The sequence below is a fragment of the Lipotes vexillifer genome, unplaced genomic scaffold, assembly GCF_000442215.2.
Source record: "Lipotes vexillifer unplaced genomic scaffold, Lipotes_vexillifer_v1.1 scaffold759, whole genome shotgun sequence".
In the NCBI taxonomy this organism is placed as follows: Eukaryota; Metazoa; Chordata; class Mammalia; order Artiodactyla; family Lipotidae; genus Lipotes; species Lipotes vexillifer.
The window spans coordinates 1,245,173-1,269,126 of record NW_006790410.1 but is presented as its reverse complement, the minus strand read 5'-3'; the positions used below and the strand labels follow the sequence as shown (position 1 = coordinate 1,269,126).

The window sequence follows — 23,954 nt, the reverse complement described above, 5'->3', positions numbered from 1 at the left end:
GGAATGCCACTCAGCACCCTGGATTGCATAGGACGGCCCTCAATGTCTTCAGGTGGAGAGACCCTGGTCTGGGACCCTGGCAAGTCACCTCCTTCCCGCACCCAGAGGAGTCCTGCCCTCATGAGACTCACAGTCCTGTGTGGGGGACATTTAGTATGAGAGCTGGGCCATGCAGAGGAGAAGCACAGAGCAGGAAAGTGGGACATGATAGTGAGGGCGGATGGCAGGGGGATTGCCCTGAGCATGGGAGGGCCCACAGGGAACGGGGGACAAGCCTGTGTTTGGGGGTGGGGAGGATGCCAGAGGGGTGGCCCATGGCATGGGGTCTGTGGCTTGCTGTGGTACGGAGAGGCGGAGTGGGGGCCGGGCTGGTTGTGAAGGCAGGGCAGGTGGCACGAGGGCAGGCAGAAGAGGCAGATTCTGGAGGATTCCAAGATGGAGCCAACAGGAGAGGCAGCAGGCCAGATGTGGTCACACAGCAGTGATGTGTATGTGATTCACGTCACTTTTAACATATTTTTATTTTTCTCATTGGAAAATCGATAAAATTGGTTATTTAAAAATTAGAACATTTGGAGAACTAACTAACATACAGATGGAAATCAGTCTCCTTATAAACCTATCCCCAGAGGAGATCGCAACTGACAGCCCTGTATACACTCCTCCAGGATTTTTCTTCATACACCAATATATATTTTTATTCTTATTTTTAAAATAAAATTGTCGATTCTGGCTGTGAATGAGAAAACTGAGGCTTTGAATGGGCACGTCATTTCCTGAAAATGGCATGGCTTACAGTGGAGAGTGGGACTTGAACCCAGATGTGTCAGTCTATTTTTTTTTAACTTTTTATTTTGAATTAATTTTAGACTTAGAGAAAAGTTGCAAAAATAGTACAGAATTTCCATATATCCCTGTCCAGCTTTCCCTTAAGTCAACATCTTACGTTACTGTAGTACAAGTATCAAATCCAGGAAATCAGCGTTGGCCACGATACTCTGAACTAAACTGACGGCCTTACTTTTTTACCAGTTTTCACTGCTGTCACCCTTGTGTTCTAGAACCCCGCACTGCATTTATTGGCTTGTCTCCTGCATCTCCGCGGTCTGTAGCAGGGCCCCCGTTTCCCCTGGTCTTTCATGACCTTGATGCTCTTGCGAGGCATTCATCAGTTATATTGTCAGAGGTCCCTCATTTGGGGTTTGTGTGATGTTTCCTCAGGGTGAACTAAGGCTTTGCCTTTTAGCAGGACTTGCGCAAAAGTCTTGAGTCTGTCTCAGGGCCCCCGATCTCAGGGGTTGTGATATGTCTTACTGCCCTGAGGTTGATCTTTTTTTTTTTTTGCGGTACGCTGGCCTCTCACTGCTGTGGCCTCTCTCGTTGTGGAGCACAGGCTCCGGACGCGCAGGCTCAGCGGCCATGGCTCACGGGCCCAGCTGCTCCGTGGCATGTGGGATCCTCCCAGGCACGAACCCCCATCCCCCGCATCGGCAGGCAGACTCCCAACCACTGCACCACCAGGGAAGCCCCCTGAGGTTGATCTTGATGGCTCAGTTCGAATCAGACCCCTTACCCCGTGTGTGCACGTTGTATTGAAGCCGTGGGAAGAGGCCCCATCGGGCTTCTCAGCCGCAGCTCTTCCTGGGCATTGCCACCAGAGGCCATCTGGTGCCTCCGTATTTTAAATCATGGTTAAATGTGGTTAGGATCCCGGAGACCTTGCCAGCTTTTAGCAGGGGAGACCGGGGTGTGCTGGGCAGAGGCGGGCAGATGCTAAAATAACTCTCTTGAGCATGACTGTTATTCCAAGGGGTTTGGTTGCAAAGCGTGTTTCATGGTCTTGAATGTACCCCCTCGCCCCTTTCCTTGTTGAGAGATGCTGCAGTGTCTTGTAAAGCAGGAATCTTCCATCTTACCTCCTTCATGAGAGTATAAGCTGCTGCTAATCTTTCTTAAAATAAACAGGATGTAGTCCTGTATGTCTCTTGGGCATTTTCAGGATTCCTGACTGCCTGCCCAAGGACAAAGAGAAAACAGCGCCTATTATTAAAAGACTGAAGTAAGCCCTGTGAGTTGGAGAGGTGTATGCTAAAAAGTCCTATCTCCTACAAGAGAAGAGGGTGTTTCTGTCTTTTTAAAATCTCCTTTCCACAGGAGAACAAGATAAAGTAGACTGATGTTTTGGCAAGAATTTTCTGACTCTGAGGAGGGTCTGGCAAGACTGCGTGATCTTCTTTCTAGGAGATTTTGGGGGATAAGGCAGATACTTAGTGCCTGAGACGCTTTGGAAGTTTGACCCGTCCTGGAAGAAATCATTTGGTAATAGATGATAAGCCTCCCATACACACAGCTTCCTCTCCTCATATTGTGAAGTAAGTTGTTTTAAAAAAAAAAAACAAAAAAAACCAGGCAAAACCCCCACTATTTTATTATAAACTGTTTCAGGCATGTAAAATACTGTAGATAATAATATAACGGATGCCCACGTATGCGCTATCCAGCCTAAAAGCTCCATTTTTCAAGGAGACTTCCGAGTCCTTGCCACCGTCCTTCTTGTTGCCCCTCAGAGCACACTACTTTGGGGCAGATGGTGTCAGTCCCCGTGTCTAGCTCAAGTACCCAGCAGGAAATGGGTTGGGGGTCTACTCCTCCGGTTGCCCCCTCCTGTATCCTGTTCAAGTTTGGGGAGGGAGCCCAGCTCATCCAGGACCGTGCAGGGCAGTAAGTTATTTCAACACTTACTATGATATATTTTAGATATACCCAGAGTGGTTGTTTTCATTGCCTCCTCTGATTACAAATCTCTCTTACAGTGTCATGGCACCAGATTTCATTACAGTAATGAGGATAAACGCACATACTCTCAATGGGCACCAGACCTGCTCCATGCTGCCGAGAGTGGCACTGACTCACACTCTGGTGGCCAGATTCCTGGAGCCCACGTGCTGGACAGCCAGGGCTGTTCCACGCTGACGTCTGTGTATCTCTTCCTTATCCACATGCATCCATGTTGTAGGACGGGAGAGATGGAGGGAAGAGGTTCTTTGCACTATTAAATCTTCCCCAGCAGATAGTTGTGAAGAACCGTCAGGACTCACCAGGCTAGGGGTTTACGGCCGTGAATGACACGTTCCCGCTCCGGGCAGCCTTTATTGCATTCGTTCATCAGTCCTCGGTATTTGACTGGAAGCAGCAGCATTGCCCCCGTATCAGTTCTGTTCTCTGCTCCGCATTGAAAGGAAGTGACCATTATGCATGAGGGTGTCACCCCCTCTGCTTTTTCTTCCAGGTACAACAGACTAGCGAGAGAGTGGACACAGAAATATGCTATGTAAGTGCCTCAGAGGTTTTACGGGAGACATTGTCCAAGAGAAGCTGAGCTGAGGTGTTGGCCGAGCCACTCACAGCATCATGTCTTCTGCACACAGACGCTGCTTACCCACTTTCCCCAACCACAGCATATTGGTACCACTCTCAGCCATCGTGGTTTTTTTTTTTTTTGCAATACGTGGGCCTCTCACTGTCGTGGCCTCTCCCCTTGCCGGACGCACAAGCTCAGCGGCCATGGCTCTGCGGCATGTGGGATCCTCCCAGACCGGGGCATGAACCCATATCCCCTGCATCGGCAGGCGGACTCTCAACCACTGCGCCACCAGGGAGGCCCAGCCATCGTGGTTTTGACAGCGTCATGTCTTTGATGCCAGATCAGCGGTCACTGTTATGATCTGCAGCCTTCCTGGCTACACTGGAATCTGTCCCACCACCCCGACTCACTGCTCACCTCTTGGGGGGACCTGTGCGCCTCCCCTGCCCGGCCTTACTCAGGCGGCATCGCTCACGGAGGGGATACACAGGGGGCCTCAGCGTGGCCCCTTACCACGTGCTCTTGGCCTTTTAGAATTCAGTGCCAGCCCGGGTGCCCAGGGTGGAGCGGGCAGGCTTCCCTCCATCCCGTCTGCTGCAAACCACATCCCAAGGAGTCTCCACTCATCCCAGGAGTTCCTGGGAATTGGAAACAGTGTCACTGGGAAGTGGAGGCCTTACCCCACAGCTCTCACCAGCCTTCCTTGGCAGTGCCACACGCTGACCCTCTCCCCTCACACCGAGCAGCGGTAAATAGAAGATATAAAGGGGTATAAAGCACATTAACACGCCATGAGAGATGACTGTCCTTGTAGAAGCAAGAGCAAAATTATGAAACCTGGAAAGATTTGGGTTATGCTTTTCTACCCGATGAGGTTTTTCATCACCCCCACCTCCTCCCATTCAGAGCCTCCATGAAGTCCAAGTGTGAGCCAGTCACTGACCAGACACAGGGAGATAGGGGGACTGTTAAATGTAAATAAAAATGTAATTCACTCATAACCCTAAATGATAACTGACATCGAAGTCTCTTTTTTTTTTCCAGGCAGAAGAGAAGATACAGAAACTTTTAACAGGTAGCCTGTCGGGTAACTGGCCTCCTCTCTTAAGTTTCTGATGCAACACATTTTAAGACTTGCCTTCAGAGTTCAAAGGTTTGAGATTAGGTTAGTGAGGAGAAGGGTAGGAAAGGGGTTAGTCTAATTAAACCTCCAAAGAGAGGGAGGAAAACTGAGGGACTTCAAACCTCTAATGTCAAATCTGGCCTGGTCTTTCCTACGGGGGTTTCAAAGCTGGTCCACTCCCAGAACAGCCATATGAAAATAATGTCTAGATGAGTAGGACCAGGGGGCGGAGAAACACTAAAATGCTGCAACCAGATGGCCAGGCCTACGGAGTTTGGAAGGAAGCCTACAGACCTTGCAGCTGGGGATCAGCAATAGGTGACCACGGGAGGCTCATCTGCTCCAGAAACTGCCAAGTTTCATTGCTCTTGGTTTCCAGTGAGAGTGCCGAGATGAGTTACCACCACTTCCTTAGCAAAGCAAGCAGCAGTCTGAACCTGCTCTGCATCTACTTTATGGGGATCCCCATTTAGGATCTTCTGTTACCACAACAAGCCTGCTTTCTGCGTCCCATGGGCCCCGTTCCCTGCCTGTTACCATGGTGAGGGTTGCCCTTTTAATTTTTGTCTCTTTGCTACCCCTTCGATCTCTACCTAAACGAAATGAGAAACGTTAGGTGTCCCCTGGGAACACTGTCATCACACGGCTCTGCCACTTCAGACAGGGGTCACAGTGCTCCTTGAACCAAGCGTAACAAAGCACGGGAAGGTAGATTCACGTTTCAGAGATAAGTCAGAGGCTCAGAGAAGAGACCTCCAGGCCCAAGTTGGTGTTGAGACACTGGGTGCCATATTTCAGCCTTTCCAGGGTAATGGCTTATGACTCCCAACAAGCTGATGAATTTTCTCAGTCCAGTCAAAATTTCCCCAAGCCTGCTCTCCCTGTTGGAGATATGCAGTAGAAAAAGTAAAATTATCCCTTTGGGATCCCCAGTATGAATTACCATTCACTCCTCGATAACTTGAGTCGCACTCTGTACCTGCCAGAGCCCTTGGACAGGCCACCACAGTGATGCTCCACAGGCCTGTCCCTGGCAAATTCCCTGGACTCTGTCCCCATGGGAAACTTGCTTTTCGTGCCTTCAAGGGTTTAGGTGAGTCTGAAGGACGGGCATCTTAGGTTGAAAACCTTATTTTAAAATGCACTGTGGTGCAGGCAGCTCCCGTGTAAGCCACAGGTACACATATCATGTTTCCAAGGCGAGTCCCAGGTCAGTAACTGGACAGCAGCTCTGAAAAGCTAATGGCGGGAGTGATACATTTTCTTCTCTGTGGACCAGAGATATCATGGAGATGCATGATCTTAAGCAGTTGATCCAACATGAACAAATGACTCAGCTCTGGCCGAAGTGTCTCAGTTTGCAGGACGGTGCCAAGATCTTGATCCTTTGTCAGGCTGCGGGAAGACCCAAGAGTTCCAAGAACATGGCAAAGGGTCAAAGTCTCCCGACAACGGATGAAAACACCAGAACACCAATGTCCAATGGCCTGGCAGCTCACAGCTGAGCTGCGTGTCAGCACCGTGGGGTCCCACACCACCCGACTGCAGATGCTCAAGGACGGGCCGGTTTCTGTCTCTGAAATTCAGGAGAGAGTCTCCTGAAGTTCCAGAGAGGTGCTTATGGGACCGGTCTGCAGAACTCCTGGCCCGAGGCCTGTCCTGGCAGAGGCAGAGAAAGCCTTGAGAGCAGCATAGGCCATCCGTCCCTCCCGCCCTCGCCTGCCCATCCCTCCTGTGCCTCTGTTCCTCCAGCTCTTCTCGCTGTGACACGTGCTTCCTGCCTGGCAGCACTGGGTGAGGATTGAATGAGGATTAGATCTAGCCGTGAAAGCTGGTCCTCTGAGAAATGGAGGATGGCTTCCCAGGGTTACCAACCTGGGTCCTTGGACTATTTAATCACTAGAAATTGATAAGAGACCAGACAAGAAATTCCGGCAAGGCTTTAGTGGGACTTGAGCAGCAGCAGGGGAGAGTAAGAACAAGTAACAGGTGCGCTTGCTCGCTCCCCGAGCCGGAGTGGGCATGGAGGGGTGGCTTCGGTGATCTGCGCACCCCCTTGCCGGTGCTGTGTGCGGGGATCACATGCAGCCCCCCGCTTTTGCTCTGCGCACCTCAGAAATGGCAATTGGGTTTTGGCCTTTTTGTATCTTACTGCTCATAACTGACCCCACCTGCACATGCGTGCAGTTATTTTTTAGTCCCTTAGAGTTTCTTTGTATTCTGTTGCTTGAGGAGAGGAGACATTTGTCCAGGTGCAAGCACTCCAGGAAAGGGTCCCGAGTCCCAGGTCCCAGCCTATCTTGCCAGCACCCCCAGGACAGCAGCCTGGTGCCAATGCAGGCAGGCAACGCTCGTCCCTCAGGTCTGGTGTTCTCCCCCGGCCCGTCTGCTGGCCTCATCATGGCCACCACCGGGGTTTCTATTCTGTTGCCAGAGAGGTTTTATTAAAAACAAAACCAAAAAGCTATAGAAAATCTGCAAACCCCCTATCAGACCAAATAGTGTCCTTAAAAAAAGTCTCCTTCTCATCCCATCTCCACCCCACTTCTCGCAGTCTCCCAATTCTCACCCTTCAGAGAGGCCCACTTGATGTATCCAACTCCCTGCCACAGAGCTTCCCTCGGGATGCAGGGGCTTGGCTGGGCTCCCCTTTGGGAGGTAATGACAGAACTGCCCCGTTGGAGCCTGCCTCTCACCCCTGCTGCCCACCCCCATCACCGCAACAGCTCAAGGGCCTAGTCACGGGGGAAGGCCATCACTGCTGGCTGGTCACTGTAATTACTTTCACATGATGTGGCTGCCTTCTGGGAACTCATCGGGAGACCACAGGCCTCAGGAAGGAGGTGGGACTAGGGTCAGGTCTGATGGATGGACGGGGGAGAGGGTCCTGCAGGCAAAGGGAGCCCTTCAACAGAGGCTGGGTTCCAGCATATTCTGGGAGCTGACTCAGCACCTGGGGATACTCCCACACATGGCCCTTCCCAAACTGGGGCCCTGTTACCTTCTGGGAGCCACAGGGGTCACCACTTCCCTGGTGGTCCAGTGGTTAAGACTCCATGCTCCCAACGCAGCAGGGGCCCGGGTTCGATCTCTCGTCAGGGAACTAGATCCTGCATGCCGCAACTAAGAGCCCACATGCCACAACTAAGAAAGATCCCACGTGCCTCAACAAAGATCCCACATGTGGCAATGAAGATCCCACGTGCCACAACTAAGACCCAGAGCAGCCAATAAATAAATAAATAAATAAACATAAAAACATCCCTAGGTTACATCCTCTCTGTTTAAAGCCCTCCAGGGATTCCATCACACCTAAGAATAAAGTCCTCCCCCTGACCCACAGGGTCCTACAGGATCCAACCCGCACCCATGCCTCCTTCCCTCTCTTTTTCTCTGGGCTCCCACGTCAGAGCTCCAGCACCTCTTGTTCCCTCTGCCTGGAACACTTCTCTCCAGATCTTCCACAGCTGCGTCCCCCACCCTCGCACCCTCATATCCAGTCTCTGCTCCTGTGTTACCTCTGGGAGGCCTTCCCTGATCTGTCAAGCTGAAATAGGCTACCACACACTAGAGCAGGAAGTGGAACCCTAATGTCCCCCCCTTCCCACACCAGGGACCCCCTCAGCCTTCTTTCAGTGGAGCCTGGGTCTCCCTGCTCTTCCCTCATCAGTATGGATGGACCTGGTCACCACACTGAGCTGATCTAGTGCCAGGACAAAGAGACCTGCCTCTTTGGTCTGCACAGCCTGATTCAGGCAAGGTAGGGCCTCCCCCAGTTGATTAAAGTGTTGAAAAGTGCTCCCTAGTAGGCCTTGGGGATCCAGGGCCCCCAGGCTGGGGACTGGCAACCAAGTGGACAAAGGAAACTGGTAACTAGGACGTGTTTAAATAGGAACATTCCCAGAGAAAGAAGAGAAAACAAAGACACGTGGAGCCAAAGAAAATAAGGAACAAAGAACAATAAGACTGTCTGTGGGTTGAACTCCCCTGGAATATGGAGGCAAAGGGACTGGGGTGGATCAGAAAGTCACCTGAAGGTCAAGTCTGAGGAAAAAAATGACAGCAGAGATGTTACTGAAGACAAAAAAAGACTGGAAATCCGGAGAGCTGGGAGGCCTCCATTTACTAGAGTTCATTTTTCCGAGGCAAACACATTAGCGAAGTCAAAGTGGAGAAACGAGGAGACCTGTACACTGCAGAAGATCCAGGGTGGTTGGGGAGTGAGCAGGGCCGCAGGCAGACCTGCTGAAGGCGAGGAGTATTTGGCCAGGACTGAAGGTTTCCCCAGGGTGGGACCAGGTAACTGCTCTGCCCATCAGAGAGATGTCAGAGTTCCTGCCTGTAAGGCAAGCAACAGTGATGTGAACAGAAATGAAAATGGACATAACAAATGAACAGTATTTGTGCCCAAATAAGGTTTACAAGCCCTTAAATGCACAGTCCAGACCCCAACACCTTAAGATTTTTGGTAACTGATTTGGCAGCAAAATCTGACCTGAACTGCCATGAGGCTATTTGGAGTCTTTCTATAACCCACTTAACTGATTTTTCAGACGTCACTGCAGAAAAATGAACACGTTTGATTACCAGACTCTGCTCGGGTTCCTGTGGTAGAGCTTATAGAGTATAAAGGGTATATGCGATATTTTCTGAGTGCTGAACGACTCTGAATTCCAAAGTATGGAATTCTAAGGGGCTATGGGACTGTGGATCTGAATTTTAGGGAAGTGGGGGAGTTCTCTAGGGCAGAGAAGGAAGCTGTGAGCTGCTGTGGGCCGGGCATGTGTCTCTGTTTCCCTCCAGGTAGGTCAGTCATAGTCAGGTGCAGGTTGAGGCATGGTGGGCCCCTTCCATCAGTCAGCCAGGGCCTGGAAAGAACCAGGACCATGACGGAGCAGGACCCTATGGGGCCTTCCCGGGGCAAACACCCTGCCCCTGCCACCATGTCCTCTGCCTGCCTCTTGTCTTTAGAAAAACTTTAGCCTCCTAGGCCTTCCCTAAGTTCCAACGAATAAATTTAATCAGAGAAGTGAGAAAATGCAGAAACAAAGGAAAACAGTCAAGCAAGACAAAATAATAATAGTTTAGCCACTAAACAAAGTCAAGGCCCTTTACTGCCTCCTCAAAGGCTATAGATATTATTTGGAGCCATATCCTTGAGCTATTTTTTGCAGATACTGAAGCCCCCACTAGGTGGAAGAAGTTGACTGCGTGCCGCCCACAACCCAGACTGGTTGGAACCGGAAGGTTGAGGATGTTGATTACCGGTTACCTCACCACCAACTAATCCGAACAATGTCCACGAGTTTATCACACACCCCTCAGCCCCCTTGCCTCACCCTATCTTTAAAAACCTTTCCCTGAAAGCCAGCGGGGGGAGCTCAGCTCTTTTGAGCGCTAGCTGCCAGGACTCCTTGCTTTGGCGCCCTGCAATAAATGCACTTTTCCTTCACCACAACTTCATGTCAGTAGATTGGCTTTACTGCACTGGGGCCAGTGGACCCAAGTTTGGTTGGGTAACAGGACCAGCACGGGGCAGGTTCTCATCTCTCCTCCGCCACCGCATCTAGAAATGCAGGTGAGGTCAAAGAAACACGACAGCACTTTGAGTTAGGTTTGTGGCAGTGTGACCATCACTTAGTGTTCATTTTTATTCTCATTAATTCACGCCTGCTTCATTCATAGATAAAATTTCTTTTGAGGGTCCACACAGAGGATCGGGGGATCCCGTGCCTGTCATGAATCCAGGATTCTCAATCAAGTGCTTTAACTGCAATGTTTAAGAATAAAATGCATGGTGCTCCGTGAGTGTAGCGAACAGGGGGCTGGGTGGGGTCCCTCCGCCGGACCCACAAGGCGCGCCCGGGCTCGGCGGGACAGAGCACGGGGACGCGCAGAAGGCCGCGCCCTCCCTCCACCCTCTCGTTCAGCTGTCTGCAGAGCGCGACCCGCACGCAGGGCCCAGCTCCCCAGCAGCCCTCCAGACGTCTAGCCAGCACTCACGCACTCACCCTGGCCCCGCCTGCACCGCTTCCGCTTCCGGCTGTTGGGGCGGGGCTTCCGGCCGACGGGCGGGGCGTTGGGCTGCCCGGGCCCGGAAGCGGCGGCGGCGGCGCGGGCACCGCAGTGTCGGCCATGGCTGTGAACCTGAGCCGGAACGGGCCGGCGCTGCAGGAGGCCTACGAGCAAGTGGTCAACGAGAAGTCCCCGACCGACTGGTGGGCGCCGAGGCGGCCAGGGGCGGGCCGGGGGCGGGCCGGGAGAGGGCTGGGGCCGGGGAACCAGGGGGCGCGGAGCCCTGTCTGCCCCGCACCTGCGCCACACCCCGGGGGGGGGCGGTCCCCACCCTGTCACCCCTTGCCCCACCGTGCGTGGGCAGGTTAAACCCGGAGTGGGGGTCCGGTGAGTCCCCAGCCCTTCCTCTCCGCTGGCCACCGGTCTCGGCCGTACGGTCCTCGTTGATGCATCCTGTGCCTGGCTGTGCTTGAGGGCTTCGCCAGGTTCTCCTTTCTTGCCCGGGGACTTCCGTGGACAAAGGGGCCCTCCACAGCCCTCCTTGAGAAAGCGGAAGCTACGCCCGGCTTCTTCCAAACGCTGTGTTCAGGGATGGCACTCTGAGGGTGGTCTGGCAGCCTTGGTTTGGAGATATCAAGCAGGAAAGTGGAGGGGTTTAAGTCCCTGGTTCCCTGTGAATGTGTATTCGAGAACCTCCCTTTCTCCAAGAAGAATATACTTCATATTCCTGAGCTATGGGGAGATGAAGGAAAGGACGATGCTGGTTGTGTGTTTGGAAAAAGGTCCCGTCTTCCGTCCACCTCCCAGTGACATCCTTTCCTAGGCTGTCGGTGTTAGGGGCTTTATAGTACTGGAAGCCTGGATCTGAAGTCTCTGGGAGAGCCCTGGGCAGCCTACACATAGGGTCTGCTGTCTGTCCTGCAACTAGGGTTGTTTTTTGCATGGTAATTCTCTGTTACCTTCCTTTTTGCTTAAAGTGTGTTCACTGATCAGTTTTGAGAACTTGTACTTCCAAAAAATATGCTGAGTACGATCGAGTGAGGTGACCAGCTTTTGGGGTGGGAGCGTTTTCCCATTGCCTAGGGAGGGGCCCGCTGGGCGTGGCTTAGCTACTGTGGCTCTCTCCACTTGTCAGGTGCTACTGCTTTCTCGTGTCTACTTTCCCTGGTGCCCAGCACAGAGTGGCTTTTGTACAGTGTATTGTTGTGCCACTGAGGACATTGTTGCCTTGCCTTTCCTTCACCCCCAGGGCTTGTAGGGAAGAGTTTCAGGACACCAGCTGCCTGGGTCTGCAGAATCTCTGGGGCCACGTCGATGTGGGCAGGTCTCCATTCACTAGCTGAAAAAATATCTAGACCCATGTAACTTCCCTGCTTAAGCTCTGCAGTGGCTTCCTGTTGCATCATAAACACAGCCTGGACTCTTTGCCATGGCCGACAGGCTCCTGACCGCCCCTCCTGTTTACTGTGCTGTGATCACACCTGTTTACCACCACTCTAGCTTTCTTTCTTTTCCTTAAACTTGCAAAGCTGTTTTCTCCTCATAACCCTTGTTCTTTCTGCTTCCTCTGCCTGGAGCGCCTTTCCACATCATCCTAGGGGGCTCCCCAAACTTCATTTCTCAGCTCTGATGTTGCCTTTTTGGAGAGGCCTTTCTGGATTCCTGTCTCCCTGGCTGCAGTCACATTTTCCCATCTCCCTGGTTGACTGCCTTCAGGCATGCGCCAGACACCCTCACTGATTTTCTTGTCACCTTTGCTCTTCACCAGAAAGGGTGGGGGGGTCCGCATCTCTGTCCCTGATGTAGGGGTACTGAGAACGGTGCGGAAAAAGTGGCAGAGGATATCAGAGCAAGAACAGGTGGTCTCCGGTGCGGCGGGTCATAACACGTTTCTCATGCAGAGTGGGTGCCCTGGGCCAGGCCCTGGAGCCAGGTGGGCTGGAGAGCAGCCACAGCATCAACTCTCCATACCGGCCCCTTCTCCTGGTTCCCCCAGGTGGTTCTTCCCCTAGATTGTGGCATGTTTGCTCAGTTCCTGCACCCACTGCCCTATCTGACAGTACGTTAGTGTTGTGTGTGTGTGTGTGTGTGTGTGTGTGTGTGTGTGTTTTGTTTGTCTCCCATTAGAAAGTAAGTTCCACGGGCAGGGCCTCTTAGGGATTATTTGTAGCTGCATTCCCATCGCTAGCAAGCAGCAGGGTCTCAGATTAGGTTTTTGGAAAGTGACTGAATTATAAGGTGCCCAGTGCCCCATACTCCTTGTGCTATATGCCTGCACAAGCCAACACACCTTTTTTGTTTTTCATGTCGGTTTGAAAGAAGGGTTGTTTGATTGAATGTGGTATGAGCCTCTGAACCGGTAACATTCAGGAAGGTGGCTTAGGCTGGAGCCCAGGGTGGAGGGGAATGAAGTCAGAGGGGTAGGTGGCATGCACAGAGCGTGGCCTTTGCTAGCTGCTGGATCCCTTCTTGGAAAAGCTAAGCTGAGCAGCCATCTCCGTTTCTTGCTGCTTGTCCGGTGCCCCTGTCTTGTGCAGCCAGGGGCTTCTTTCCTCCGGGAGGAAGGCTGGTCAGGACTCTGGCCACCAGAGTCTGGATGTCTGCCACCACCCAAGTCTTCCTTTTCCCTGTTTTTCTGAGTGTTTCTCTCCTTCTGCACTCTCTCTCCTCTGCTGGGAAGCAGTGGTTCTTTCCTGGCAGTCTGTCCTCCCTCCCAGCCAGATCTCTGGACCTGGGTCTAATTTCTTCTGACTTTCTCAGGCTTAGGCAGCTCTGCCCAGTGGCATTAGCGAGGCCCTGGGGAAGCTGAGTGGAAGTTGACATGGTTCCCGTCAGACTGTTGACCCTGGAGCTTCTGTCTGGCGCGCCTCAGCAGGCCTGTGCCGTGGAGCGTGGGGTGATGATACCGCAGACTGGGTTTTACCTTTGACTTGCTGTCTGATAGATTAGCACCCTCACCTTGTGGTCTGCCAGCACTCCCTGGAGCTGAGCTGCTGCAGAGTTCATGCAGATGTCTGGGCTTCATGTGGACTGCACAGAAGCCACCTCTTCTAGAATGTTCTCTTTGAGTGACCTTTGTTCTGGTCAAGGGACCTTCCATGGTCCAGATTTAATACAATTTACCATAATTTATAAGGCCACATCTTTACCAGAGTTCTTATGAATAATTAGGCTTACAGGAGAAGGGCAGTGTGACCCAGGGTCACCTGTGGAGACCTAAGGCTCTGCTAGATACAGCACGTGCCCAGCCAGGGAGCCTGTCTTGTGAGGAGCCTGACTCCATGTTGAGTCATGGCCCCTGTGGTTTCCAGTGCCATACGCAACCGATAAAAGCCTGTGTGTGCTGGAAGGGCCTCAGGCCAGACAGACCTGCTCCAGCAACCCTTCAAGCTTCCCGGAAGACCACAGATATACACAGGGTCATTGAAAATGCACGTATTTCTCCTTCCTGCTTCTCCTTGGGGTGCTTTGGTTTCAGGAATACGCAGGTATCTTTTGTTTGTTCAAATGCACGTACATGGTAGCTAGGTGAGTGTTTCACATGTAAATGTGTAGAAGGTTGCCATAAAACTTCACAGCTTAGTTTTCTTCCGAGTGGATGTATGCTCCCCGTCTCCATAGGCTTGTCCTCACGACAGGCCGGCGGCAGCTGAGAAGGCTCAGCTCTGGGAGGCCCAGCGGCCTACTGAGGTCCCGCCTTGTAGTTCAGAGTGGGGTCTGGGTCAGCCTACAGGGTTACTGCCAGGCTGAGCTCTTTGGGGTGCAGCGTGAAGCCTTGGTGGGCACAGTGAGGGCAGATGGTGGTAGAGCCTGTTTGTGTTTTGTTTCAGGGCCCTCTTTACTTACGAAGGCAACAGCAATGACATCCGTGTGGCTGGCACTGGGGGTGAGTATGATAAGCAAGGAAGCAGATGGGCTCTTATGGACCGTCAGGAGGCAGAAACCCGGGAGGGAGGGTGAGGCGTGTGGAGGGGAGGGAGTCGTGACGTCACTGCTCCATCTCTGCTGGCATTTCAGCCGCCACAGCGGGAGGAAGGGCACTCAGGGTGCATAGGTGTCCCCTGCGTGTGGCGTGACTGCAGTGCCACCTCCCCTGGCTAAGGGTGAGCCTACCCCACATCAGTTTCATTCAATGTTCAGGAATTCCCTGGTCCCCTCATCGGGCTGACTGCAGCCAGCCAGGCAGGACAGAGGCTTCCACTGAGCAGTGTGAGCTCCCCTGGCACTCACAGCTCCTGGCCAGCTTTGGGTTTCAGATGTTTCTAAGTGAAAATACCTTCTCCTTGGCTTTCTCTGCCTGGTGGTGCAAGGCAGTGCTGCTCTCTGTCTGTGTTGTAGTTGGAAGAGCTGAGATGGGAAATAGGCCAGCCCTCTCCAGCTTGCAGGCAGCCCAAGGCCTGGCCTGTGCTGCATCCTTAGCCCTGGGCTGCAGCTGGGAGGGTAACAGTCCCACAGAGCTGGGTGCTGGTGGTGGAGGAGAAGGTGCAGACACATCCTTCCCTCTGTTCTCTTGCTGGTGGGCTGAGTATCTGCAGGGCACACCCTTACCCAGGAGAGGTCACATCAGTGCACATGGTCCACTGGGACAGGGTGACCTGGAAAAGTGCTACTCAAGTACGGGGTGATAGGAAGTGCCTCGGGAAGAACAGGCTCTTGGCCAGTGCTGGGCAGAGGGGTAGAAACTGCAGGCCCCCCACCTGATACCCCTAACTCCTCATTCTCAAGGCCAGCTCACCTGACCTGAATGACACGGCTTCACTGTTCAGTGCATGTTCACCAGCATGTTCTCTGCTTGCCCCATGAATGGTTCTGGTGACTTGTTGGTAGAAAACCTCTCCCTCTTCCGAGTGCCTCTCCTTAGTGGTCCTCTTTCTAGAAGGACTGCCACTGACGGTGGTCTCAGGTGCAGTGTGATGCCATAGGGGACTGAGAATTGCAGAGCTCAGCTGAGTTTCATACCACCAGCCTCAGTGGTATTCACAGGCTCTGCTGTAAGAGCCCAGAGCAGGGCCTCAGGACTGCCCCAGGTTCCCTGGAGCCCTGTAGCTAAAATACCTGATCCAGGTCCTTCTCATGGTCTGAGGAGGTTTGGGACACCTGATGAGAACCCAAATCTCTAGTACATGCTGGGGGCTCACAGCCTGAGTGTCAGGGGAGAACGGCATATGGTGGTTCATTTCTATGCCCCATCACTCCCTTATCCCCACTCAGAGAGTCTAAGAGCTGAGGCCCTATATGGTGGAGAGTTAACATCTGCTTGGGACCCTCTGGGTGGACCTGGAGTTTGAGCAGACGTGGGTAAGGGCAGGGTGACTCACATCAGGCCCTGTTATTCCAGGGCGGTTTGTGGAGTCCAGGCAATGGTAAAATTGTTGCAGAGCCCCTCCATTTGGAGGTCTGGTGCCTGCCTGGTTTGTAGCATAAATGACATTTTTACTTCCAGAATTACGTGTGGGTTTACAGGAGTGGTTTTTAGACTAGTGTGGCTTAAAAAATCACCTGAGGTGCCTTTCCTCCCTCCCTCCCTCCCTCCCTTCCTTCCTTCGTCTTCATTGCTTCTTAGGGGCTTTCTCTCGTTGTGGTGAGCGGGGCTGAGGTGCTTTTCACAAATGCAGATCCTGGGTCCCATCCAGTTCTCATAAGTCTGCTTAGTGCGGGTAGGCCTAGGAATCTGGTTCAGATGCAGATGGAGGTGAGAACCCTGGTTTAGTGGCAGCTGGGGTTCCCTTTCCTGATGGACTAGGTGCCAGGGTGGGCGTGGGGTGCCTGGCCTGCCCCTGACTCTCCTTGTGACTGCTGCAGAGGGGGGCCTGGAGGAAATGGTGGAGGAGCTCAACAGTGGGAAGGTGATGTACGCCTTCTGCAGAGTGAAGGACCCAAACTCCGGCCTGCCCAAGTTTGTCCTCATCAACTGGGTATGTGGAACTTTAGGGCTTCTGAGTTCTCACCTAGGTGTGACCCGGAAAACTCCCTTTTCTTCCTTCGTGCTTTGCCTTTTGTGACTGGAGCAGAAGAGGACTTGACTTTAGAGCAGCTTGAATCTGGTGGATGAACAGAATAGTGGATTAATTCAGTGTGGCCCAAAGAATACCTAGGGCCTTGCTAGCACAGAATTCACTGTTCCAGCCCAGAACCACTCTGGTGAAATGGACTACACACAATCACAGGGCACTCATGTTCTTGTCCCCTTCAGGGTAGTCATCCTGAGGGAGCAGAGTGCCTGGATTAGGGCTGGGAGGGCACTGGGAGTATAGGACAGGGGCTCTAGTGAAGTGGAGCCCCCTGGGTGGGGACTAGGGAATTCTGAGGCAACGCCCCACAGTGGACGCTGCCGACCGTCCTGCTCCAGGAACCTCCCTGACTCGGAGGTACGGGGGCTCACCGTGTCCTCTGCTTTGGGGTTGTGGTTTGCTCTTTCCCGGGACACAGGGAAACTGCTGAGTCCCTGGAGTGGGCAGTGGCTTTGGGGGGAGACCTGGGTCACACCGAGGAATTGGCGGGTCATGCTGGGTGTGCTGTGTTGCAGACCGGCGAGGGTGTGAATGACGTGCGGAAGGGAGCGTGCGCCAACCACGTCAGCACCATGGCCAGCTTCCTGAAGGTGAGGGCTGCTCCATACAGGGCCTCACAGAGTTCACCAGGTCCCTAGGTTCCAAGGTGTGAGTGAGCGGGAATCACAGCCAGAGTCAGAAGTGTGCCTCACGTCCCGATGCTCTGTCTGGACTTCAGGGCGTAGCCAGAGGCTGCTCTCCTCTTGCCCAGGAGGTAGCCAGGGCCACCTGCAAGCTGGCTTCAGCGGGAAGGAAGGACGAAGGACCTTGAGGAGGCCCTGCTGGAGCTGGTCTTGGGGCGGGGCTAGGCTTTGGGTTGCATTTGTTTTATGAGTACAAACTTCTAGCAGTAGTAGCAGGATTTGGACGAGAAGGAAAGCTGCTTCTGCTCGCAACCTCAACGTGCATGTTCCCTTTAACGCATTCTTTCTGGTCCATTTCTGCACGTATTTATTTTAGTCATAAGCCTTGTTTAACTTCAGAAGCATTTTGTATCAAAAAGCGTTTGTTGTTCACTTGTCAGCTTACTCTTTGCATTTCTTTGGTTACTGGCAAGGAGGCTCAGGACTTTGTTTTCTGGTTCTGCCGACACTTCTTCAGATGCACCTCAGTTTCTCCATCTAGGAGCTGAAAGAGAAGGTCCCAAGCTTGTTGGTATTTAGTAACAACAAGGTCATAGTTGTAACTTCTCAAGAAGAAATCAGTCACTTGCTTTTTGTAGAAAACGTGCTTGTTTCCAGGTGACTTTTAAGGTTGGATTTCATTCACTAGAAAGAAGCCCTTTAATGCCAGGGCTGTCTTACAGCAGCACAGAACAGGCCACACCGTGGAGGGCAAGGGCCTCCCACGCAGGCTGGGACAAGAGCGATGGGTTTCCCTCAGCTGGTCTTTCTGAGACCTCGGGGAGAGCGTGCCTTGGTTCCTGGCAGGGTCTCCCGACCCTGAGCGCGGTGCAGCCATTGCGCTGTGCAGGCTGAGGTGAGCGCGGTGCAGCCATTGTGCTGTGCAGGCTGAGGTGAGCGCAGTGCAGCCGTTGCGCTGTGCAGGCTGAGGTGAGCACGGTGCAGCCATTGCACTGTGCAGGCTGAGGTGAGTGCGGTGCAGCCGTTGCGCTGTGCAGGCTGAGGTGAGCGCGGTGCAGCCGTTGCGCGGTGCAGGCTGAGGTGAGCGCGGTGCAGCCGTTGCGCTGTGCAGGCTGAGGTGAGCGCGGTGCAGCCATTGCACTGTGCAGGCAGATGTGTGCGGCCTGTCCTCTCCTGGGGTTGCAGTGCTGCTTCTTCATTAAGTGTTGCTCCTGCTGCAGGGGGCCCACGTGACCGTCAACGCCAGGGCCGAGGAGGACGTGGAGCCCGAGTGGATCATGCAGAAGGTGGCCAGGGCCTCCGGGGCCAACTACACCTTCCACGGAGAGAGCAGCCGCTTCCATGACACGGGCCCCCAGGCCCCGGTGGTGAGTGCTGTGTGGGCCTGAGGTGGCCGGGCAGGAGCACGTGGTTCTAGCTGCGGACCGATTCGGCCCGCCCTCAGCGCTTTGTCCCTTGGGGTGTGGGCTCCCCCTGCCTGGCTTCCCGTCCTGGAGCCGGACTGAGGTGCAGATGGTGACCCCGAGCCTGACAGGAGCAAGAGCTGCCTGCTGGTGAGGCGGGTGCTGGTGGGCATGAGGCATGGCCTTTGACCCTGCCTGGTAGTTCCAGAGCCTCTTGTGTGTGTGCAGAGGTTCTCTGTGGGGAAATTCCATCCACCCTCCAGGCCGCAGCCCCAGAGTGTCCTGTGCCGCCCTGGACGGTGGTTGCTTTGGAGAAACTTCTGGTGGTGGACAGGGCAGGCCCCTCTGAGTTGTGGGCAGACGGAAGCCTGTGGGCCTGTGGGCCAGTGCGGGATGGGAGCTGGGGTTCTTGGAGACCCTGTGGGCGCTGCCATGGCAGTCAGCTGTCTGAGGGCCCCTGTCCAGAGGCCTGCCTCAGAACTGCCCCGCCTCCAGGAATCTCGGGCAGGCCAAGGGGCCTTTCCTGCCTTGGCTTCCATCCACAGGGGCCTGATGCAGCCAGAGACTCCTCCAGTGTTGTCTGGGGTTGAGCTTCCCCACTTGCGGTTTCCAGGGCTTTTCAGGCCCTCTTGGTTATCAGTCTCCTTATGGGTCACTGGACCAGGCACCACTCCCTGTGCCGGGTGCCATCCTAACAGGTCTTACCTGCGTGCTGTGCTCCTGTCGATGACCCTGTAGTGAATTCTCTGTCCGCCTCAGGGCTCTGTGTACCAGAAGACCAACGCCGTGTCTGAGATCAAAAGGGTTGGCAAAGACAGCTTCTGGGCCAAGGCAGAGGTGAGTGCCGCCCAGGGCTTGAGGATGAGGGCTGGCCTTCGGTCTGGTCCCGTGTGCAGCAGGCAGGAGGAAGTAGTTTACTCACTGTGTCAGCTCCTGCATCAGATGTGTCCCTGGTAGCACCCATTCGCAGGCAGTTGAACGAGGGGTCAGAGGTGTTAGGGAACGAGGCCAGCAAGCGTTGCTGTAGGGCCCACGCTTGACCGCGGCCCGTGCGGGCTGCCTGGGCGGGTCCACGCCGCCGGCGGCGCCCCTCCCCGCAGAAGGAGGAGGAGAACCGCAGGCTGGAGGAGAAGCGGCGGGCGGAGGAGGAGCGGCGGCGGCTGGAGCAGGAGCGCCGAGAGCGGGAGCTGCGTGAGGCTGCCCTCCGGGAGCAGCGCCACCAGCAGCGGGGCGGCGACGCCGGGCCCCACAGGTGCGGTGGCGCTGCCCCCACCTCCTCTCCCCTCCCGAGGGCTGTCCCCCGGGGCAGGGGACGGTGGGCCAAGGCCGGGCTGCAGCTCTTGCCTCTGCCCCTCCCAGCAGGAAGTGTGAGCAGCAGGAAGTGCTTTCAAGGAGCGGACAGGAGCAGGTGAGTCTTGAGGGCCAGAATGACGCGCGCTGTCCCCAGCTGAGGCTCGTCCGGGACAGGTGCGCAGGCTGCCTGCTCTGAGCCGTGGTGGCTGTGTGGGTCCCTCCAGGTGCACACGCCCCACCCAGCAGGCCTGAGGGAGGCGCTTACTGGGAGGGGCCTGCAGCCTGCTGGGGCAGATTAGAACGTGGGACACGTGGTGTGTTAGGGCCGTCAGTGGAGAGGAGAGCCAAGGGCAGAAGCTCAGCCCGGCATGGACCTCCGCCTGGTGCTGGAAGAGGCCTGTGAGCCCCTCAGCTTTGGTGTTTTGCTTCCTGACCCCCTGCACAGCTGCAGGGAGCCAGGCAGGCCGATGGCTCCCGGATCCTCATTCACTGCCGGCTCCGTGCGCGCTCCTTCAGGAGCCTGTCTGTCCACAGCCAGCACACCCACGGGAGATTTTCAAGCAGAAGGAGAGGGCCGTGTCCACCACGTCCATCTCCAGCCCCCAGCCAGGTGAGACTTCGCTCTGTGCCCAGCTATGAGGCAGGGGAAGGCTAAAGGGGAGCCTGGGGTCCCAGGGCAGGGCCCCCTGACTTAGTGACAGATGATGTATCAGAAGGTGAAAGGGATGAGTAAGGAGAGCCCGTGCTCATGAGGGTTGCTTCTTGCATGGGAGCCGGGGACCTGGGTGTCCCCTTCCTGCTCTTGACGTGGTGGGACAGGAGGGGCCGTGTGTGGCTCTAGAGTGGACACCCTCCAGCCCCAGCCCTGTAAACCCCCCAACGTTGGGCTCTTAGCTGGGTCTCAGGGGCCTGCATCAGTCACCTCTCTGGCCCCCAAAGGCTATATCGGACTGCACTGCTGGTCAGCTCTCCAGCACTGCACATGGCCCCCAGGGGGCTGCTTGGAGTGTACGATGTGTGAGTGTGTGAGATGTGTGCACAGCGGGTGGTATTCCTGCAGCTGCTGCATGTCCCTGTTCGCTCCCTGTATGACAGCCACTGTCCCACAACAGGTCCACCCTCCAGGCAACACAGGGCACAGAAGGGGCAGAGAGGGCTCGGCTCTTCCCCCTTTCCAGCAGTGTGATGTCTTCGATGTTTGCCATTGGTTTGCAGGCAAGCTGAGGAGCCCCTTCCTGCAGAAGCAGCTCACCCAACCAGAGACCCCCCTCAGCAGAGAGTCAGCTCACGCCACCTCAAGGCCCACGGCAGGCAAGGCTCTCGGCTGCCCTGTGGGGGGTTGGGGGTGGGAGGGAGACATGGCATGTCCTCTACCCTCCCCTGGGTCAGAGTGGGCCGTGTCCTCCCGTGCAGATCTCCGCGAGGAGCCGGTGCCCAGCACCCCTCCGTGCTCGGTGCCGGCGGAAGAGGAGGCCGTGTACGAGGAGCCCCCAGAGCAGGAGACCCTCTACGAGGAGCCTCCAATGGTGGGTTCCCTGCAGCAGGGCAGATGTGTGAAGGGCCCACGTGCCCGGAAACGCGCTCCTTGGCCGTACCCATTCCGTGGCTCCCTACCTGTGAATTACCTTGTTTAATTTTGGAGCATCCCGTGCCCCGTGTGCCCTCCCCCCAAGTCTGCCATGAGCCCTGGTCACAGGCAGGGTTGAATCTGGGTAACCACGATCCCAGACTTCTCTTCTTCTTTCCCATCCATGGGCAGGTGCAGCAGCAAGATACCAGCTCTGAGCGCATTGACCACTACCCGGGGCTGAGTGGGAAAGGGCTCTGTGCCCGGGCCCTGTATGACTACCAGGCAGGTAACGTGCTGCAGCCCTGCCACCTCAAACCACAGGGCCCAAGATCAGGAGGCAGGATTTGAGGACTCCCTCAAGGGGAGAGCCCCGGGGCGTGTCGGAAGTGAAGGCAGGAGGGTGAGAAGGGAGAGTGCGTGGGTGCCCTGCACAGCTCAGGCCTCCCCACATGCTCCGGGCAGCTACTTGTGGTCCACTGGTGTGAATCCCAGTTGCCCGCCTTGTCCTAGTGCCGGAAAGCGTGACCAGAGAAGAGGGGCCAGGCCTGGATGCCGGTGCCCCTGCTGACCCTGGGTAGAGGCCTCGGGGAGCAGGCTGATGTGTGGAAGTGCTGTGCTCCAGCCTTTCGCTGGGACAGTGAGCCCAGGGCCGGGCCCTGTAGGAATGTGTGTGCTGGGGGAGTGGCCCCAGGAGCAGCGTCAGCACAGGCTGAGGGCCGGCTGGCCCAGGGCCCTCAGCACCGCATCTGGGCTCACCTTCTTTGCAGCCGACGAGACCGAGATCTCCTTTGACCCTGAGAACCTCATCACAGGCATTGAGGTGATCGACGAAGGCTGGTGGCGTGGCTACGGGCCGGACGGCCACTTTGGCATGTTTCCCGCCAACTATGTGGAGCTCATTGAGTAAAGGGCCCCGACTGCTGGCCGAGGCCGGGGGCTGTGCTTCCCTTCCCCTCCCAGACGCGACTTCCTCGTTGCTGGCAGAGGCGGCGTGAGGGTTGTGTACGGCACTTTTCTAGGAATGGGACCCCCCTGATGAGGGCAGGCCCTCAGGCTCCCTCTGGCTTGGGTGGCTCGGCCTCTGTTGCCCCAAATGCAGCAATGACCTGGTGATGTCCAGACGTGTTTCCAACAGCTTCCCAAGTCCTCCCAACCAGCCTGGTCCTTGACCCCCAACAGAAGACACTGAGCCAAGCCTGCCCAGGGCCAGCCTCTCAGTGACCTCTTCCCAGGGAGTATGGCGCTGCCAGTCTGCAGGGGTGGGTCTGAGCAGGGGCATCTGGAGGTCTCCTTGTGCACTTGCCTTTTTTTCCTTTTCCTCTTGGCTTTAAAGGACGGTGTCTGTAGCTTCAGTGACCCTTGGGAACGGTGCACTTAGAGTTTATGACCAAAGTCAGAGTGGGTCATGATTTTGGTAGCAGTCTTTCTGGAACCTGCTCTGTGCTCCCCATTTCTCTGTCCCTCTGCCTGGGCTCTGGGCAGTGGAGATAGGGACAACCAAGCCCCCATCTAAGTATGTGAAGGAAGAGGTGAAAACATCAACAGACACTGCGTGTCCTTCCACGTGGCTCACTCCTGTCTGCTGGCCCCGGTGTGCACCTCAGTTGATAGGGTTTAGGGAAAGTAACCATGGTGGCCTGTTCCTACTGTCTTTCCTTCTTTCTGCCCCAGCCCATCCATGCCTGCTTCTGGAGTAAGAATTGCCCCACACCGGCCCTAGCTCCGATCCCTCCTGTTGTAGCCCTTATGTGTGCACCCTCAGACCTCTGACCAACCCTTAGCCACCTGGAGGAGGCATAAAGGTCAATGTGTGACTGCAAGTCAGCCTCCTGCATTTCAGTTCTCGGGGAGGGGCCGAGGGCCCCCCTGACCCCTGCCATGGGGAGCCTCCACCCACGCAGTACAGCCAATGTGAACATGTGCCCGGAGTGAGGCACCTGCACCCTCAGAGCGTCTGGGGAATTAAGCTCTTACGCTCTGGGAGGTGCCAGGTGGAAGCAGCTTGGGGCAAAGGATGTGCCGAGGGGGCTGTCGGCCCAGGTGGTGGCCAATCCCAGTGCCCCCTCCCCACCTGGCTGTAGATGGCGTTTCCTGTCTTAGGCTGAGCTGCAGGCAGGCCTCACCATGTCCTGATTTCTTAGGACAGCCTCCAGGGCCCACCCCAGCTATGAAAGCCCCTTGAATCAGGTATTGCCAGCTTTGAGGCTACCTGTGGGCTTGTCTGCCCCTGAACAAGGGGACCCCCGTGGGGCAGGGCTCAGGGTACCACCTTGCCCTTCCCACCCTGGGGCAGCCCAGGGCAGTAGAGGACAACCAATGTGAAGTAAGTGGCGTGTTGGCCACAGTCCTCGCTCGCCATGGGGAGGGCTGGGTCACTTGGACTCTCGCTAAGTGACCCTGGGCACTCGGATTTAGAGCAGGCTTGCCAAGTGGCTCTTCTGCTTTGCGGGTCATCGTAGGGGCTTGTCAGGAGCCACTCGATAGCTGGGGATAGGGAGGCTATTGGCCTCCGTGTTCCCGGGGTCCCCGCACCCAGTGGGGGAGGCTTGGGC

General features: G+C 55.3%; 1 protein-coding gene across 6 annotated transcripts; it reads left to right on the top strand.

Annotated features, from left to right (window-relative positions):
- The first annotated feature begins 10,574 nt into the window (after positions 1–10,574).
- Positions 10,575–23,219, top strand: DBNL (drebrin like). 6 transcript variants are annotated; one of them, XM_007463686.1, is made up of 13 exons: positions 10,589–10,705; positions 14,333–14,388; positions 16,305–16,417; positions 17,029–17,103; positions 18,357–18,503; positions 19,299–19,376; positions 19,640–19,791; positions 19,902–19,947; positions 20,367–20,442; positions 21,048–21,143; positions 21,246–21,358; positions 21,592–21,688; positions 22,170–23,219. In XM_007463686.1, the coding sequence occupies exons 1-13, from the start codon at positions 10,623–10,625 to the stop codon at positions 22,307–22,309; spliced, it is 1,272 nt and encodes a 423-aa protein (XP_007463748.1). In that variant the 5' UTR covers positions 10,589–10,622; the 3' UTR covers positions 22,310–23,219. The 6 variants fall into 6 exon arrangements, with proteins under 6 accessions (XP_007463749.1, XP_007463748.1, XP_007463747.1 ...); XM_007463685.1 differs by having other exon boundaries at positions 10,591–10,705; positions 20,349–20,442; positions 22,170–22,309; XM_007463684.1 differs by having other exon boundaries at positions 10,608–10,705; positions 19,899–19,947; positions 20,349–20,442; positions 22,170–22,309.
- Positions 23,220–23,954: the final 735 nt, after the last annotated feature.

Excerpts from the sequence above, each read along its gene's own strand:
- DBNL (XM_007463683.1), top strand. The coding sequence starts at position 10,623 with ATGGCTGTGAACCTGAGCCGGAACGGGCCGGCGCTGCAGGAGGCCTAC. Across the intron at positions 18,504-19,298 it reads CGGGCCCCCAGGCCCCGGTG|GGCTCTGTGTACCAGAAGAC; the intron begins GTGAGTGCTGTG and ends TGTCCGCCTCAG. Across the intron at positions 20,443-21,047 it reads CATCTCCAGCCCCCAGCCAG|GCAAGCTGAGGAGCCCCTTC; the intron begins GTGAGACTTCGC and ends ATTGGTTTGCAG.